At 42.7% G+C, this 18,840-nt stretch overlaps 2 protein-coding genes across 5 annotated transcripts; both read right to left on the bottom strand.

Annotated features, from left to right (window-relative positions):
- Nucleotides 1-1,623: 1,623 nt before the first annotated feature.
- On the bottom strand, nucleotides 1,624-9,702 carry LOC118415774. The gene is made up of 12 exons (XM_035820625.1): nucleotides 9,538-9,702; nucleotides 9,039-9,139; nucleotides 8,301-8,441; nucleotides 7,562-7,753; nucleotides 6,896-7,174; nucleotides 6,449-6,665; nucleotides 5,920-6,015; nucleotides 4,205-4,287; nucleotides 3,788-3,928; nucleotides 3,001-3,192; nucleotides 2,201-2,479; nucleotides 1,624-1,844 (listed from the first exon to the last, which is right to left on the bottom strand). Exons 2-12 carry the CDS (start codon nucleotides 9,088-9,090, stop codon nucleotides 1,624-1,626), a joined length of 1,893 nt encoding a protein of 630 aa, XP_035676518.1. The 5' UTR covers nucleotides 9,091-9,139; nucleotides 9,538-9,702.
- A 1,077-nt stretch (nucleotides 9,703-10,779) lies between these two features.
- Nucleotides 10,780-18,571, bottom strand: LOC118422789 (retinol dehydrogenase 12-like). 4 transcript variants are annotated; one of them, XM_035830558.1, is made up of 7 exons: nucleotides 18,462-18,571; nucleotides 13,877-14,052; nucleotides 13,042-13,182; nucleotides 12,518-12,709; nucleotides 11,744-12,022; nucleotides 11,256-11,469; nucleotides 10,780-10,899 (listed from the first exon to the last, which is right to left on the bottom strand). In XM_035830558.1, exons 1-7 carry the CDS (start codon nucleotides 18,473-18,475, stop codon nucleotides 10,800-10,802), a joined length of 1,116 nt encoding a protein of 371 aa, XP_035686451.1. In that variant the 5' UTR covers nucleotides 18,476-18,571; the 3' UTR covers nucleotides 10,780-10,799. The 4 variants fall into 4 exon arrangements, with proteins under 4 accessions (XP_035686451.1, XP_035686460.1, XP_035686469.1 ...); XM_035830567.1 differs by lacking the exon at nucleotides 18,462-18,571 and adding an exon at nucleotides 14,730-14,849; XM_035830576.1 differs by lacking the exon at nucleotides 18,462-18,571 and adding an exon at nucleotides 14,730-14,805 and having other exon boundaries at nucleotides 13,877-13,976.
- Between the last annotated feature and the right edge of the window lie 269 nt (nucleotides 18,572-18,840).

Genomic DNA, 18,840 nt, shown 5'->3' on the forward strand with positions numbered 1-18,840 from the left:
GATTCGAAATTCCTCTTTGATAATGGGTCTCCTCAAAAGCAAACAGATATTTTGGCTTCAGGAAGAAATAGAATTTCAATTTTGATGCATCTGTATCTCGTGGGCCATCATCGTAGATCACGATGAGCTCTTGCATGCTCACTTCAGTCCGACCATCTGTTCGCTAATCTCCCAGAGTCTCCTGGCAGTTTCGTCATCCTGGGCCTTTTTGCTTGGCACTTTCGGGGCGCAATCCCTACAGACACCGAAAATAAAATCACTGCGTAGTTATTTCTTCTTTTTTATTTATTTATTTATTTGAACTTCACCATATGTGTTTACACAAAATGGTAGGGAGGCAAAAACAGGTACTTTGTAACCTTTACTAGTTGCCTCCCGTGCAACTAAATTATACAATAATAGAAAAATAATCATAATGATAACAAATAATAACAATTGTACAATCAAATAAGCATGATTGTGTCAACGACAATAAAAGCAAATATACAATAATAACAAATATAAAGAAATAAATCATAGAAATAATGGTAAGAGTAAATATGAAATATCTAGAAAGGTGTACAACTGGGACACTGACAGTGGGTGACCCAAGTACATACGTCGTTGGGGTTAAATCTGTCGTTGGTAAGAGAGAGATAGTGAGCTAGGATTGCTTTCTTAAAGGTATTAATTGTAACAACTGGGGAAAGTTTTAGAGTTCTAATGTTGAGGGGTAAAGCGTTGCAGATGTGAACGATTCTTTGGAAGAAATAGTTTTTAAACGTAGTGGTGAGACATTTTTGGGGCTGGAGCTTGGCTTGTGAGTTGGATCTTAGGGATATGAGTGGAAAACTTATATATTGATGAATGTCAATACCGTATTGTCCCAAGGAACATTTAAATAGGAAGGATAAGTCTAATAATTCTCTGCGGTAAGATAGAGGTAAGAGTTGGCAGTAGATCAATCTATCCCTGTAATCAGTTGTATGGTTGTTAAGAATGTATTTTGTAGCACGTCTCTGGACTTTTTCAAGGGAAGTAATTAAGTTATGAGTGTGGGGGGACCAGATCAACGAGCAATATTCAAGTTTGGGCCTAACTAGTGTAATATATAGGATTTTCTTAACATTTGCAGGGGCATGGTAACCAACAGATCTCTTAATAAAGCCGAGGGTCGAGTTGGCACTAGCTGTGATGTTTTTTATATGACTCTTAAAAGATAGGCAGTTGGACATAGTTACACCTAGGTCATTAAATTCCGTAACTGATGAGAGCACTTGTCCCTCAATTTCGTAGTCATAGAGCACTGGTGTTTTAGACCTACAGATAGTGAGCACGTTACATTTAGAGGTATTAAATTTCATCATCCATGTGACACTCCATTCGACCATGTTGTCAATATCATGCTGAAGGGAAATACAATCAGCTGGTGATGAAATTTGCTTGTAACATTTTGAGTCATCAGCATAAAGGGCCATGGGACATTCTATAGTAGAGGGCAGGTCATTAATATAAAGTAAAAAAAGTATCATTCGTACACTTGCACACACACCATCACAAACAAACAAACAAGCAAAACAGAAACTACATCGAAATTTACATGACTCGACAAGATGAAAGAACTGTATGTGGTACTAAGTGCACTCACGCAAAGTATTGTCCGGAAAAACCTTCCAGACCCTCGGTCACCGCACAGTGGATGGTAGTCTGGGCGCCCTGTTGGACTGACTTCCCAAACAGACGCACGGCGGCAGAAAGGACTGGACTGAGCAGGGTGAATCCCCAGCCAAAGGCGGCATCCATATTGCGTGACAGTTCCGTGTTGATGACGCCTGGGTGAAGACTGTAGGTCGTCACTCCCGAGTCTGTTAAAACAAAGAAAAAGTGCAAATGAGAGGGTACCTGAAATCATTGAAAGCGTTTACTTGTGACGTTTTCGATGTGTATGGCGCCATGTTGATGTCTCAAGTTACATTTCTGTGAATACTAGTAATAGGTCAATCATTTTGGACATGTAAAGTTTTTTCTGACCTCTCGTTTTTTTAATGGCTGTAGCGCAAAGATACAAGAAGAAAATTGTTGTGTACTGGATCTACTATCCATAGAATTGCAAATATGGACACGGATTGTGGTCAGAATCTAGTTCATGGAAAGTTATGGCAAGTAACGTGTATCACTGTCTTTGCTCTTTCTCTCTTTCTCTTTATACGTATGTTTTCACCTTTCAACTTTCGATCCAGTTCCTTAGTAAAGAGTACGTTGGCCAGCTTGCTCTGTCCATAGGCACCCCATGGAGTGTAAGTCCTCTCCAAGTTGATGTCATCAAAGTTGATTGCTCCTTGCTCATGAGCGCCGGAGGAGACGTTGACGACCCGGCTGGGTGCGGACTTCTTGAGCTTGTCCAGCAGCAGGTTGGTGAGGAGGAAGTGACCCAGGTGGTTCGTGCCGAATTGCATCTCAAAACCGTCTTCTGTCTTCCACTGTGGACAGGCCATGATTCCTGACGGCAAGGATAGGCAAACATATAGTATGATAATGGTTTTAACTAGAACAAAGTTTATTTGAGGAGGCAATTACACATGCAAGGACATATCAACGTACGTTGAACCGGGACGGCGGCAGGTACTGACTTCCGAGCACCTTTGATTCACTCCTGACGTCACAAATCCCGAAGATCAGTGACCGTCAGGAAAGAGGATCAAATTCCTAACCAAGAACGATATCACTGGGCATGGTCAAAAATTCCTTGAGTCATTCACAGGTGCAGAAGTAAGTTCAAATCTCGGAAATAAAAATACATCACGAGTATATCACTCTGACTGTGGTGTCAAAAGGACTCGTACCATGCATTAGCTATATAGCTACTATAATTACTCCATGTTACTTGATGAGCGTAAACTAAAACGAGCTATGGCGAAGATGATAGTTGCAAGTTATACAATCTTCTCCGTCTCTACAGCCCTTGGGCCACACAGCCGTTGAAACACAATATCAACTTGTTAGAAACTACTAAATACTAACCAGCATTGTTGATAAGAATGTCCAGTCGAGATTCCCTGGCGTTAACTTTGAGTGCGAACTCACGGACAGACTTCAGGGAGGCCAAGTCCATCTTCTCTGTGACGACATTTCCGTTTCCGGTGTCCTGGCGAATCTCTGCAGCTGCAGCCTCAGCTTTCGTTAAATCTCTACAAGCAAGGATCACCCGGGCACCTTTTTACACAAAGCAGAATAAATATCATTGTTTGATAAATCATGGCTTTGGCTTTGTCAACTGCAAATCGAATGTCATAAAACTATTTCTTCACTGAAACAAAAAAAAATAATGGTTATGTCCGGTATATAATTAAGGACTAGAAAGAAACGACTTCCCTTGAACGGGATACGGAGAATTGGGAATTGCAGATTTGTTGCTTTCTGACATTCATTATTGCGTACTATTTAGGATATAATCACAAAGAACGTTAAAAGGAGTTCCCTTGTCCGGGAGAGCGATACCCCTGGCACGTTAAAGATCCCACTACACGTGCGATGGTGTGGTGTGCGATGGAGCAAATCTTGGTCTGACTGGAGTTGGTGATTCACTACAAATCACCCGGATAGAGGTCTGGCGAACCTCTGTCTCGTATCTGCCATATGGTGAATGATTAACAGCATTCACCCGGACGGTAGATGTCGGGCACATCACCGTCTTGTACTCAGCTAAAGAAGGGCATGTCACCTCGTAAGGGGCGGTATATACCTTACGCAAGGGGCCAGTTCCTGGCCTATGCACTTACATACATGATACATAAAGAACACATCGTACCCCTTTTGGCGATGTCCCTTGCCGTCTCCTTGCCGATGCCCGTGTTCGCCCCGGTGATGACGACAGTCTTCCCGTCCAGCCGTGCGGTACTGCGGCACACACCTCCACCGAAGTACTTTCTCATAAGTACCACCCCGGCTACTGCTGTACGATAGGTTAATGCAAGACACTCGTTTCTGTCACATCATAGTTGTGGCATGCAACAAGTTATTTTTCGTATTTGTTTCTTGTTCCGTTGGGTCCATTTAAATCATTGACCTGTGCTTTGATGTTTACAATCCGCCCAGTCAGATGTTGTCTGTACGAGTTGTATTGTCAACCGACATCCTTTCGACATAACACACCAAACTTTTTAAAGATATTTCGAAGCAAGGAAAGTCTACCATAGTATACTAGATCATATATCCCAGACCATACCTCCTACAAGGATCCCTGCAAATACGACTAGGCGTGACTCTTGCTTTTCCAGTTCACCACCGCTATCCGCCATGTTGTCAGTATGTTATATATATATAGTCAGGGGTTAACGGCCGCGAGGACGAACTAGCGTGACCTACATTGCATCAGGGAGTGGGCCAAATCACAGCTGTGCGAACACATGACACCTGGCCTGTCTTTGAGATCTTTTGGTCATACATCACAGCTGGCAACAGAATCCATGCAGTTTGGCGCTACTTGCTACTTGTCAAAGTAGTTGGTAACTAGAGTTCGGCGAACTCATACCTCCAAGCACCCTCACACTCAGGGTTGACATCGCGGCAAAGCCTAACGATATCACCCCTGACAATTCAGCCAGGGTATTTGGGTATTTGGCTTTTTGTTGTCGAAAGCTGGGAAAGGCGCCATATAAGGCGACTCATTAATATTCAAGAGCAAGATAACAGTACCGGCGTAACGTTCTTTCAGCGTCCAGACGTCTTTATCAGGTACCAAATTTAACATTTGTCGGTTCTGTGGGTATAGGGTAACCACGGCATCACCGTATACATGTACCGACCTAGCATACGAAAAAAACAACATTACCATCACGCAAAGAAATACAGATCTTTGTACACGCCGCGCCGTACGCTGTTTGTTCGAAACTTGCAATCCGGTCGCTGATTGGCCCGCGACAAATCAGGCAAGCTCATTAATATTCATAAGCAGGACGCCCCAAATACCCTGGCTGAATTGTCAGGGGTGATATCGTTAGGCTTTGCCGCGATGTCAACCCTGAGTGTGAGGGTGACCTCCAAGAAATATTACCATTATCGGAAAATCACCATCATCGAAAAAAGGGATTATAACTTATTCAACTGCATGAAAAAATAATAGTTAATCAAACCTTGTTAAGAACCAACTCCTGGTACATGATGCTTTTAGAATCAACACGCATTGTCTAGGCAGAGGGTATTTCTTTATTGTTTATCATGGCAACTAAACATTAACAGTAACAAGTGCATTCTTTTTTATAATTGCCTGTTGCAACTTGCATATTTATTATCAGCTGGTCAGATGTCTATGATGTATATATTTTGACGATATCTATGATGTATATGTATTTCTACTAACCATTAATAAGACAGCCTTTTGAGACTGGAAAAGGTTAATGTGGACTCTGTCATACTCGCATACTGATGGCATCATTTAAAAAATCTGATGTTTGTGCTATCTATGCCGCATTATGTCGAGTGCGCAGCAACCACCTGCCGCATTGTAGCATTTCAGGCATTAAAGTGTAATAGAGAGCGAATAGAATGCAAGTAAACGCTCATTTTCAAATAATACTTCTCTGTGCTTTTGCCTTTTTGTCATCGACCATACTTTAAGTCAAGCTTGAAACAATATTTCATGGCCATTGCCACATACTATCTTTGTTGGTCCAATCCGGCCAGGTGTTATATTTCATAGTCCCAAGTGCTCATGTGCAATCTATACTTGTTTAGACGCTTTGCAACAAGGTTCTAACAGTAACGAAGTCACTGAGAATGAGAATAGCACTCTGTATGGCAACAAAACGTCGAGAAAATGTCTCAACGAGTTGAAATTGTTTACTAGGAAATGGATCTTTAACTTTGACCTAGACCATAATGCCTCACGCCTGCACATGCGCACTGGGAACTTGGAGATGACTTCTTGTGGGTGGTCATCACTTTTTGAGTCCCACCATCTCCTCGCTGACCTCCCACAGTCTCTTAGCCACCTCGTCGTCCTGACCTGCTGGACTCGGGTCTATTGGCGCACAGTCGCTGCAGGGGATAGACAAAAACAATGGCCATATGATATACAGATCAATAATATGGATATATGATCACATTAACTCATTGGGTGAGTGGCTCAGACATCTTGACATCGTGCGTCACGAATTTGTAAGCTCATGTGTCTGGAGTTGTGGGCCAGTCAACTTTTAGGGACTTCGAATCTTTTTTTTTTTTAATTCGAAACAAAGGTCGTCATACCACATATCAGCTTTCATGATGTGACGAAGATATCATCTTGCCAAAAAATGTAGCAAGGAGTTGTAATACTAATCTCCAAACGAATGCATTGTAGAATAGGGGAAGGATAAAGAGAGGAAAAACGCCGACCACCAGAAAGACTTGAAAATAACACTAAACAGGTGTAGTTTAACAAGAGGGATTCTATTAAAATATCGTGATATACAAGAAGTGACCTTCTCACCTGAAGTACAGACCAGACTTGGACTCCAAGCCCTCCTGAAGGGCACAGTGGAGGGAGGTCTGTGCACCCTGCTCCGGACTTTTTCCGACGACGTACATGCCAAGTTGGACTAAGGGCTGCACAAGGGCCAGCCAACGTCCATGGGCGTCGGGCATGTACCGGGACAGGTCCGACCGCACACCGCCCGGATGAACGGCATAGCAGGTCACTTCTGTTCCTGATAATGAGATTTTAACATATAGATATGGATGAATATTGCCTACAATCGTGTATTTTCATACAGAGCAAGTCATACGATGTTAAGTGGTACTCTGATGATGATCTGTGAAACAGATATTACAAAACATTGATTTTAACCACATGTAACGTTACATACCTACCCCCTGCGTTAAACCTATTGAAAATGAACTGACTGTACATAAAATCATGACAGAAATTTCTGTTTACCTTCCAGCTTCTTTGCCAGTTCCCGGATGAAGAGGATGTTGGCCAGCTTGCTCTGACCGTACGCCTTCAGAGGTTCGTAGCCATTTTCCAAGTTGATGTCGTCAAAATGGATCTTCCCCCACTGATGCCCCATAGAAGACACGGTCACGACCCGGCTGGGTGCGCACTTTTTGAGCTTGTCCATCAGCAGGTTGGTGAGGAGGAAGTGACCCAGGTGGTTCGTGCCGAACTGCATCTCAAACCCGTCTTCTGTCTTCCACTGCGGGCACATCATGATCCCTGTAAAAGAATCTACATGTTTAACCAAAATTCCGCTCTTCAATAAAGAACTCCTTGTCAACCCTACAGTCATAACAGTGTTTTTCCTTTTCAATGAAATTATCTGGTACACTTGTTTGTTGATCTACATGTTTGTTTAGGCATAGCATGTAAACCGACTTATGGTGTAACGCATGACATGCCACATGAAGCTGGTAAAGGGAAATGCATTCCACTTGAAAGTGTACTGTTCTGAAAATAACTGTTTTAAACTCATTTTCTTTCGCGGGGATTTAAACTCGCGACAGGGGCACACTAGTGGAAAGAAAGTTTTCCCACTGATTTAACCTAGTTTGCGATCGTAAATATTTGAATATTTACAGTACGGAAAAAAAGATACAAGACTACCTGCATTGTTGATGAGAATGTCCAGTCGCTCTTCCTTCTCGTTAATTCCTGCAGCAAACTCTCGGACAGAGGCCAGAGATGACAGGTCTAACTTCAGCACTACGACATTTCCGTTTCCGGTAGTCTTACGAATGTCTTCCGCTGCTTCCTCAGCTTTGGTCACATTTCTACAGGCAAGGATCACCCGGGCACCTGAAATGGTGGACAGCATCTTTTCATTGTCCGTCAAACAGTGATCCAAAATAACAGAAAAGAATAATACTTTTATGCAAGACACAAACAACAGTCCGTTTGACGCAATCCTCCTTGAAGTAATTATGGCGTTTTCAATGTGTCCAAGGTGCTTAATACCCTCTCTAACTACTGACTTGTCAAATGTCAGACTAATCCACCAGAAGGATCATCTTGATTTACAGGTGGAAAACATAGATTCATACAAAAAAATGTTTGCAAAGTATGAAAGTCTCATATAAGCAAAGAAGGCTATTGTAGATTTGCTTATAGCTATGTAAATAAGGCCCTGATTTGCATGATTCATACATGATAACGTTCAACTTGACTTCACTTCCAAATGCCTTAAGAATAAAATTTCACTTATTTATAACTACGGAATAATAATATTTTCTTATTGATAATGCAAATCAGTTATTAATTTTCATAATTGATATCTATCAATATTTGTCTCTATGTCAGATACACATGACTGTAACCACCGCGAACATGTCAAGATTAACAGTACCTCTCCTGGCCAGATCACGTGCCGTCTCCTTGCCCAGTCCTGTATTAGAACCTGTAACGATGGCAGTCTTCCCCTCCAGCCTGGCTGTGCTGTAACACACGCCCCCGCCAAAGTACTTCCGGGCGGCATAAAAGGCCACTCCTGTATGACGTCAGGAAAAAACCCACACACATTATAAACAGGCTCAACGGGCGAGCCTTTTTGCGATTATAAGGGGTGTTCAATTTTGTTTATAAGTTATGATTTCACATGGTTTCCACGTGGGTTGCAAATGGTAACTGTATGAATCATTGACGTCTATTTGGCCAATTTATACTACTTCTTGGCATGTCTGGTAGAGACTTGAAACCGGGCACATTCCTAACTAATATACAACCACGTAAAAGCACAATAAAAAAAAATCCGAAACGATTTCGAAGAGCCTAATCTCATAAGGAGGCTTGGAAAAATCGACAGCATAATTTCTCCATTCATAATGCTATCATGACTTCTAGAGAAATAATCTGTATCTTGCAACAGGCAATTGATCAAATAACAGGAGTTGTAGGCAAAGAGTCTACTGATTTAACAACGTCACGAATGTCGACGTCATGATTATAAAAGCCGCCTGAATTTCTGGTGATAATTGAATGTCATCGCGAAAATGACGTTAAACTAAAAGTCTGTAGTACCGTACCCCGCTTCTTGACGAAGGCAATAAAAAGCTTTAAGTGTTTACGATTTCCATGTTCGCCTTACCTGCACCCGCAGCTGAAAGGAGGAGAATTTGGTGAGAGGAGGCCCAATCCATGACGTCACCACTCAGGTAGTCAGATACCAAGTTTTCGCGTCCCAGACAGCTGCATAGAGGTCAGAGAATGATTATCATCAGTAGTAAATACTCATCCAGTAAAACTGATTTGGAAGTCACAGTCACAGTATGAGGTACCTAATCGACAACATTCTTCTTCTCTGAAATGCTCTGGATATTTAGTTTCGTCGAAACAGTTCCAAAACTGCTTTTTACAGATGGTCGTGTATGAAAGAAAATGTAAGTGCCTGCCTTGTTTCGCCCACTTGAACCTCATTGGGTAGACCAAATACAACCCCGGAACGACGTGACTTTTCCGCGGAAAAGTGAATACGTGACGATCCCATTTGTCGCCCAAACACGCGAATTTTGAGACCATTCTCCTACAGAATAACATGTCTACACAATCGTACAACCTGACGTTACTAAAAGCTACCTTCGTCGTACCTGTAAGTGTTCAACCACCAATCTCTAAACTTCGTAGCCACACACACGGACGTTGTCTGCAACAGCTGCCCCAATTTTTCTCTTGGCTGTTACACTCAAGGTACTTCCCCCTGGCAGTGGCAATGAATTACAACACGCGTGGAGAGGTTTTCCGGGGGGAGGTAAGTAATCTAAAGACAAAGCCTGGTAAGTGTTTCTCATTTCCTGTGGCGCTGGAAGGATTCCAGGTAAGGCCATGTTGATTTAGTTCTTTGCATGACATCATCTGGAAACCAACCAACTGATGCGAACGTGCAGTCTGGTAAAAAGAGTTGCCTTTATCAAGAAATCTATTAGTTAAGTGGTCAGGAAGGTTGTAAAATGCTAGAGTATGATATGCAAAACAGTACTTTAATTTTTATTCTTTCACATCGTCACCTTTGTATAGATCTTTGGAGTTGACTTTTGCATACGAGCGATCGCTGTTGTCGTTTATATCCGGGGTATTCGGCGGTTGGTGTCTACCAGGACGACAGTAGATTGGATTAAAAATTGACATTTAAATTAGCAGATCAAATTACTGGTTAATGTGTAAATCAATATTGTGCCAAACACCTGCTTTTTGCCTACCACAGTGTCACCGTGACATCATCGCGATCTCTCGTATTCTGCAAGATCAATATCCGTTTTCCGTTTTTTTGGTAACTTACAGTATATCTCATTTTGCAGCTGCTTTGTACGTACGATTTCAGTGTGGCAGAACACTTTTTTTTAAATTTGGAAATGGCTTTGACGCCCATTTTGTCCCCTTTAAATACCCCCAATACAGGCTTTTCATTGACGTCACACTAGTATACTGTTTTTGCTGGTGTGTTCTTCTTGCTTTTTCTTCTTCTTGTCTTCTTTCTTCTTTTGTCGGCTTCTTTCACATGATATACATGATATATATACAGTATATAGCCACACAATGTTTGGTCATTGTTGGCTGAGGGGAGGAAGCAATGTGCAACGTGACGTCAGAATAGATATGAGCTTGGTATTCAACACCCATGCTTGCATACAAAGGCTGTTACATACAACATATCACATGTACACCAAAAATGCTATATAACGAGACTATATCAGCAACAAGCTACATTGTTTATTTACTCATACTGCAGCAGTGCAATAATTTAACGTAATAAGCCGCTGCCTTTCTGCATTTAGCGTAGAGCGTTTTCGGACACCCCATGTGCATTTGAAAAGTTCCCAGAATACATTTTCGTGTAATGGGCGAAATGACGTCACTCCTTCAGGCCCACCATCTCCTCGCTGAGCTGCCAGAGTCTTTTTGCGGTCGCCTCGTCCTTACCCACGGGGTACAGGTCACAGGGCATGCAGTCACTGCGATAGGGGGAGAGAGCAACTTACGTTTTGATAGAATATATAATTTCATTGACAACATCAAATGCGTGAAACGAGGACATACAACTCGATAAAGGGAATGGAAGGGGGAGGGAATAAGCAAATATCTATATCTATGTTTCCTACACACTGCGTGCACGTTACAGTCACGTGACAATCACGTGGCAGTCACATGACTGCAACTTTACAACGTGAATCTACGTTTATAGGCCAAGTCTGTACGTTTATTTTCTGTTTTATTCAACATTGCACCACTGTAGAGACAATAAACTATGCCTTCCTCAAAATCACTTTGTCATTCATTTATTGTGCCGTCATGTAAGAAGAACTCTCACCTGAAGTACAGCCCGGACGTCGTTTCAAGTTCTTTATCCACGGCAAGGTGTATGGTGGTCTGTGCTCCCTGTTTCACGCTCTTCCAGAACAGGTAATAGATGGCGACGACGGGTGCCATCAGCAGAGCTCTCCAGCCGTACGTGGTGAAAACGTGCCGACCTAGTTCTGTGTTCATGACGCCGGGGTGGAGGGCGTTCGCCGTTACACCAGTTCCTGCGGAATGGGATCGACATTGTCTTTTGTTTAGCAATGGATAACGAATGGCAGGTAGCATCGGTACATGCTTTTTTTTAGAATTCTCCATATAAAAGGAAGGTACATTTTTCTCGATAGACAGACAGACCGTACTCGAAAATTGCTGCTAACTCAGAATAAGGAAACTTACGATCAATTAGATGATCAATTTACAGAGATATCCTGGTATTACGATAAATTTCGTCCCTGAGGCGTCGCCAAAAATATAATGTTTAAACGCTTGTAGTCCTACCTTCCAGTCTTTGTGCCAGCTCTCTCATGAACAGTACGTTTGCTAACTTGGACTGACAGTACGCTCCAAAAGGACTGTACGACCTTTCGGCATTGATGTCGTCAAAGTTGATCTTTCCGCCATCATACAAGCGGGCGGAGACAATGACGACCCGGCTGGGCGCGGACTTCTTGAGCTTGTCCAGCAGCAGGTTGGTGAGGAGGAAGTGACCCAGGTGGTTCGTGCCGAACTGCATCTCAAAACCGTCTTCTGTCTTCCACTGTGGACACATCATGACTCCTAAAATGAAGAGATGTAAAGTACAAAGTCAGGTGGAAAGTGACTATTCAAAATTTATATTCGTTTGATTCAAATCTCTTCTGTTGCACGGTTAATTTTGTCATATAATCACCAGGTATAATCACCAGGTGTATGCATGTATATACATGTATGCTCCGACATAGATAGCTTAGGTCGTCCAGTGGAGTTCAAGAGAATTTCTTTTACGGTGATCATGGATATAAAGCGTAGATAATCCACTCTATACCTTTATAGTACCTATTAGGTATTTGTAGCATATAAGATCACAGGAAGTAAATTCTATGAATGACGTCTGCTCGCATTGATTTTCGTCTGTTTTCTTACGTTTTCTAAAAGTGACACAACGTTGATGGTCTCTACTTGAAAATGCATCTTTTTTTACTATCCCTTTTTCACGTTCTCGCCTAAGATTCAGAGTATGTAGAGGAATTATCATCAGTGGACACACCCACCCCGTACACCCTCCACACACACCTGCGTTGTTAACAAGGATGTTCACATTCGGCTCTCTCTCGTTGATGATCGTCGCGAATGTTCGGACCGAGGCGAGGGAGGCCAGGTCGAGTTGTTCGATGACGATATTTCCGTTTCCGGTAGATTTTCGGATCTCGGCTGCCGCAGTTTTTGCTTTTGTGAGATCTCTGCAAGCCAGGATCACCCGGGCCCCTGTAAGTAAAGGAGAAAATATTTTACAACAATTTTTTAACGCCAACGGCCATACAAATCAACGTATTCAATAAACATTGACATCAAACTCTAGATCTGCTTGGAGATAACTAACATTCTTTATATATCAAACTTCATAAGTTAATGTTAATGTTGTCATAAGTCGTTGCTTTGTGAAAAAAGTAGTTTTCTTCGGTCGTCGTGTGATTTTTTTATATAAAAGGAATAGAACTACAGTATATGTGCTAGTCACACAAGCTCAAAGTTTGATGGTAGTGGAAAGGGTACTGTAGTAATGCCCTCTGGCGTGTAAAAGTGAATGGCAAGAATACCCCTAGCGGCCAGGTCACGTGCTGTTTCTTTCCCGATGCCCGTATTGGCTCCTGTGATGATGACGGTTTTGCCATCGAGTCTGGCGGGACTGCGGCAGAGACCGCCCGCAAAGTACCTCCTCAAGAAGTACAGGCCAACGCCTAAATCAAACAACATATAGTGCCAGCTCAAAGCACATGAAAGATCATGAAATGCACAAAAGGAAAATCTTACAACATTGAGCGTCAAAAGTAGTCACACAAATACCTTTGGTTAAAATATTATATGATTCTACGCTTGCTACATGGGGTTTTAGAGCCCTACACGTTATATAAAGTTGATGAATACTATCATTGTGCTGGTGACACTAAATTACTTAAGGGTTTTTACTTTGGGATAACATTGCAGTCTTGCTTTTCAATATCTCACATTAGCATGTAAAGCCAATTGGAATTACACTGAAAATGTCTGATTTCAAAACTATAGGTAGCCGGTGGAATAGATCCAACTCACAACAATACAACAATGCGAGGTTCACCGCACGATTATTTCAACTATTGCGCATCGATAAAACCTGTTTCTACACAAGTTGTTTAGTTTGGTAACGTAAAGAGTCGACATATAGCGTGATATCGGCTTGAGCTCAGACGTCCGTATTAAAATCTATTTCTAGTTAATAACGAGGATATTTGATACGATGAAACATCCTACAGAGCCCCCATAAAGTTGAATACAAGTTAGACGTTGCGTCATGGCACATTACGTAATGTCTAGACAATATAACATTATACGATCCTGAAGGTATGAACTCCACAAAAACTCCAAAAGCTCCACAAATGTGCCACAAAAACTCACCTCCGACGACAGCTGACAACACAATGGGACAGTGGGCCCGTGTAAACTCGACGATGTCACCAGTCAGGTCAAAATACTTGGACGCCATCTTGGATGTGTCCTTGGTACAGTTAAATAGACAATGCCCGGTGGTAACCTTATGACCTGTTGCGTCAAAGCTGGTGATTTTTAGAAGCCTGAATGAAGGCGGAAAAATACATCTTGGTTGAATTCTTTAATTATGAGAGACAATGCCTGGACTATTGCGGGCACATGAGAGGCCACACACACTATGATTACTTCTACATTAAATGATGACCTGCATAATCTAGCATGATCTAGTAATCATAGCCCAACCGAATAAACATAACGTTAACAAATGCATTGACTGTAATTGGTAATCTGGTCACACCCATTTCTTACCATACGAACTATATATATCTTTCTGGTCAAAATTTTAGTAACTTTAACTTTAATATTGTAGTTAGATCACAAAAAGCAAGTCTATTTCACTAAGCTTAGAAAAATGTTCTGCAGAGTCCACAGTCGCGGCATGCAGCGCTCATGCCTCACAATTTGTCTGCTTGAAAATAGAACCTACGTGTGACCTAGTAACTTTTCTACGTAGTTTGGCAAACCTTCTTTTGCCTCTCCCAGTCCCCATTTGTCGCTAGAGAAAATAGTGGAATTCGGCCAACTGGCTCGACAGACTAAAATAGGACGCAAACTGTTCTCCTCGGCCAGCTAACTCCTCTGGCATGTTATCTGTCTATTGGCCAATTTCTACTATTTGCCCTTGGCACCTATGGCGTCTGGTAAACCTTCCCCAGAGCTAGCTAGAGATCTAGATTTTGTACAGAGAATATATTCCCACCTGTGAGGCACAAAGCGGACGGAAACGTTTCGGTGATCCGCCACCACAGAATTACTTCTGCATGAAATGTTGTCTAGCTTGTCTCACTTCAGCTATCGTGTATTGTGATTGTGAGTCAAGCTATTGAAATGGCATTGACCTCTGACATGCCACATGGGAGTGGTGACGCTTAAATATCACAGCTTCCTCATGAATGAAGCAGGCAGTGCAATTTGACTTTTGAAGGCGCACACTTCTAGTTGCACGAGTTTGGATATACAACTATACAGGGGTAATCATCAGATGCACTTGAGTTGTAGGTTATACTTTCTAGGACGCCATTGTCGCAATCCGTTAAGCAAGGAGATAGATATCGAAGTAATGATATCCTGTAGTCGGAACCACACCTAACGTTAGACATATCTGTTCCCATTGTAAAGGAAGCAAAAAGAAAGGTCACGAAAATGGTGTCTTGAATAAGACTAGACAGGCAACATTTGCGAGCAAATACAAAATATTTCAACCATCTCCCACCCCATGCAAAATGTACTATTCCGAAAGTGAATAGAATAAAAGTCAACCCCCGAGCCGATAAAGGACACTTCGTGAGGCACTTTAGCTTGCAGTAAAATGGAACAGTTCTCGAGATATGAGTTAAGCACAACCGTAACCCTAGCCTCTAGGGTTAGGGTTAGGGTTGTGCTTAGAGTCGACATGGTTAAGAATGTGTTCTAGTCGGTCAAAAGCTGGTATCATTGGAAAGGTCTCTTGATACGTACGTTGTAATCTGAATACCGTATTCAAATATATGGTGCGTTTTTTCTCGAGATCGTGGTGACGCCAGCTTTCATTGGCTCCCGTGATACAATCCTGGAACCTACATGTACGGAAATCTATATTGTTGGCATTTATCTAATGTCATAAGCAGTTAATTTGTCGTTAGGATTTGTATACACGTGTTTCACGTGCAGACATCAAAATTCTTTTTAACTGACTACGCCAGACCGCAACTAACTGTAGTGCTAGTCAGGATTGCTAGGCAGTGCTTTTGATCCGTAAAAATAAGGCTTCCTTGACACAGGGATAGTAAATAATTACCTTCACCAGAAGGCCATGTTTCTGTTCCGTCTAGTCTGTGATGGTCCGGTTTGTTTGTGACTCAGTAAGATGGAAATGGATCTATAATTGGTCAGATGTCGGGGAAACGAAGAAAGGTGAGATTTAGCTACTAAATTTATATGTCTAACTTGACACTTTTGTACAGAAGTGGGATATGAAGGATACAATAGGATAGGATCACAAAGCTCCGAATTTCAGTATTGTCCCCGAGTGCACAACGCCGCCTATGATATCTTTCAAAAACTGCAGCAAAATCGCCAACAGTTACACCGAGTTGCCACTCGCCCTCTCTTTCATCAATGGATTTCCCATACTGCCCTAATGAACGCGTTTATTGTGTCATCACTCTGGCTGTTATCCACCATTTCCCTCGTATTTAGAAACATCAGAATCAATCTGGGCTTCCGCCACCGATTTCCTCGCGAAGAATGGGTATAGATTCAACTAAATGTACGTGTCCAACAGCGTGGCAGTGCATTCTCCGTGCTCACATCGGTGGTGATTATCGGAAAAGTAATTTAGTTCCTTGCTCTAAAATTGCTTGTCGCCCTAATGAGGTCATTCGAAATTTCTTCCCGGGTTTTAATTGCAGTGGGGGTAATCCAGCATCAACAGGGCCTGCAAATGAAAGGTGTATGTCTAACCAAGTGTACACAAGGAGCCAAATGAAGATTTCAGGCTCATTAACAGGCAACAATAGGACCTATTCAAACAGCTGCCTGTATTTGTTCAAGCAATAGCCGCCGTACCAGACCAATGTCTCTCTGTGCAAGGATAACGATCTAGCCGTGTCCGAACTTGAAAGTAGGGCTCAATGCCTAACCTCTGTCGCGTAATCTCAGCTCAGAGGTTCAGCTACAGCTTAGGCTTTAGGGTTTTCTATTTTGTAACGTTTTCTTTACGTCCGTCGGTCATTAAGAAATGATACAAAATAGAAATCGCTATTCTCCAAGTAAGGGTTAGGCTCCGGCTGTTTTTCAAACGTTTTTAAGCGTTTTTATCGGGCTTTCCTATTTTGTACTGTTTACATGATGTCTCGCGGCCTAAAACCGTAAAAAAACAGCCAAAGCCTAACCTCCGCTTGGAGAGTAAGAAAGCCCGACAAAACGCCTAAAGACACGTCACAAAACAGTGGGAGCCCAACCTCTGCTTGTAGAGTACCATCGCAGAGTTCGAGGAACGCCGGCGTTTATTTTTAGCACGGAAACTCTCCCCCGGCATCATAGAAGCTTAGCCCGTGCTAAAAATCGCAAATCTGTGAGTGAGCGCTCCCAAAGACGTCGGTGCTCCTAGAAATCTGGGAAGGAGGCTAACCACCTTGTACCAGGAGATACATGAAGATAAACCACAAGCGCTGTGGCAAGAATCACGGTAATGGTGGGATCTCAGACCTTAACGGTCCCATCGCGCCCGATGCGGGTGAAACTGCAGCGTTAACTTGTTTGATATCAATCTTGGTTCAAGGACAGTTCACTTTTAACACAAAACAGGCAAAAAACAGTGTCAGTTTTGGGTTCAGCTAACCAGTTAGCGAGTTATTAATGAATCAGAACAACAGTGAGAATCTCTGTGTCGTTGTGACAGTGTTTTGTTTTTACACATATACATTTCTCGGGATGAATCGACCATAAGGCTACCCAACATGTCTGACATTCACCGTTAGCCAGTGACCGCGACTACATGTATTTTTAACGACCCCTAGCGGTTACTCATCGCCATTTTGCGGTCCAGGAGTTTTGTTAATGCACTCTTGAAATATTCCATTTCTTCTCCATCTTCCCCCGTCCATCTGCGCCATAAACACGCGGCAGGTGCAATTATCACGGGCTTGGTTCTCTGCATGCTTCCGATGATTTCTCCGTAAATCACACGGACAGTCTCCGATATTTCTAGTCAACGGCTTCAGATGACTGGTAAAATATTTACGAATTTTTGAACGAGTTCGCCAGATAGGGGCATTCATCAAAGGGCGAGGTGGCGCCGAGGCTTGGCGAGACGAGAAAAGTTCAGCGACCGTCAAGATTGTTGCGCTTAATGCAACATGTTGCTTGCAAGTTATTCCGCTGCATGCATTTGTTTCTTTCCTACCAGCATTGAGAAACTCAAGAATCAACTCGCTGTGATTAAACCACACCTTCGCCGTAAGTGTGAACAGCTTGCAACGATACTAGTAAAGGGTAGACTGAAAACAGTATATCTTTAATTTGCTGCTTGTTGGTTAAACATAAGGGGTGACTGTCTTCATACTGAAGGGTACACAATACCAGTATTCACCAGGGCTGGTACATTAAGGTACCACGTGGTTGTATGATATGGTGTGGACGTGTGAAGTCTTAAGTTGCACATTCGGCAGAATCTGTTAAACGGATCAGCAATACGTTTCCTACCTGTTTGACAGACCATCCTGAAGTATAAATGGCGTCAGTATATGTTATTTACAACGTAATCTATCACCTATATAGAAGTCACACCGTCTTCGATTCGGGCCCGGGGCCAAAAGCCTGTATGGGAACTTTTCAACTACTTGGTCCGGGTTTGAAATGGGCGGTGAACTATTTTGCGGCAGGTAATTTTATGGAGGAATGTCCCCAGAATAAATCTCTTCATCTCACGTTTGCATACGCGAAGGCATACCTTATTGGGACCATAAAGGCAGTGATGTGTGCCTAATGGACACAGTCCACGAGCCCTATTACACCACAAGACGAGCCGTGAGATCAATTCGCCCGTCGGGACGGGAAGACAGAGGTCACCAGAAGTCACGGCGACATCGGGCACCTCTCGCGTGATTTACTCGCGAGATCGGAGAGGGCCAACTTGAGAAAGGGGAATGATTGTAAATCCGCTCGCACGGCACAAAGTCGCGCTGATTTGCGGCGACAAGGTCCTGGATCCGTGCCGGCATTTTTACTTTCCATTACCCAGAGGACAATGGGAGGGGTTAGACGTTTAACTGGAATGGAAGGTGATAAACGTCACCGTAAGGTTGATGGGACGCCCACATACTGGGCAG

The sequence above is a fragment of the Branchiostoma floridae genome, chromosome 1 (assembly GCF_000003815.2).
Source record: "Branchiostoma floridae strain S238N-H82 chromosome 1, Bfl_VNyyK, whole genome shotgun sequence".
Lineage (NCBI taxonomy): Eukaryota > Metazoa > Chordata > Leptocardii > Amphioxiformes > Branchiostomatidae > Branchiostoma > Branchiostoma floridae.

Excerpts from the sequence above, each read along its gene's own strand:
- LOC118415774 (XM_035820625.1), bottom strand. The coding sequence starts at position 9,090 with ATGGATTGGGCCTCCTCTCACCAAATTCTCCTCCTTTCAGCTGCGGGT. Across the intron at positions 4,288-5,919 it reads GAGATGGTGGGACTCAAAAA|TACTGACAACATGGCGGATA; the intron begins GTGATGACCACC and ends ATATATATAACA. Across the intron at positions 2,480-3,000 it reads CATTCTTATCAACAATGCTG|GAATCATGGCCTGTCCACAG; the intron begins GTTAGTATTTAG and ends CCTTGCCGTCAG.
- LOC118422789 (XM_035830548.1), bottom strand. The coding sequence starts at position 14,519 with ATGGGGACTGGGAGAGGCAAAAGAAG. Across the intron at positions 14,053-14,493 it reads ACTGGGAGAGGCAAAAGAAG|GCTTCTAAAAATCACCAGCT; the intron begins GTTTGCCAAACT and ends GCCTTCATTCAG. Across the intron at positions 11,470-11,743 it reads GCTGGCACAAAGACTGGAAG|GAACTGGTGTAACGGCGAAC; the intron begins GTAGGACTACAA and ends CCCATTCCGCAG.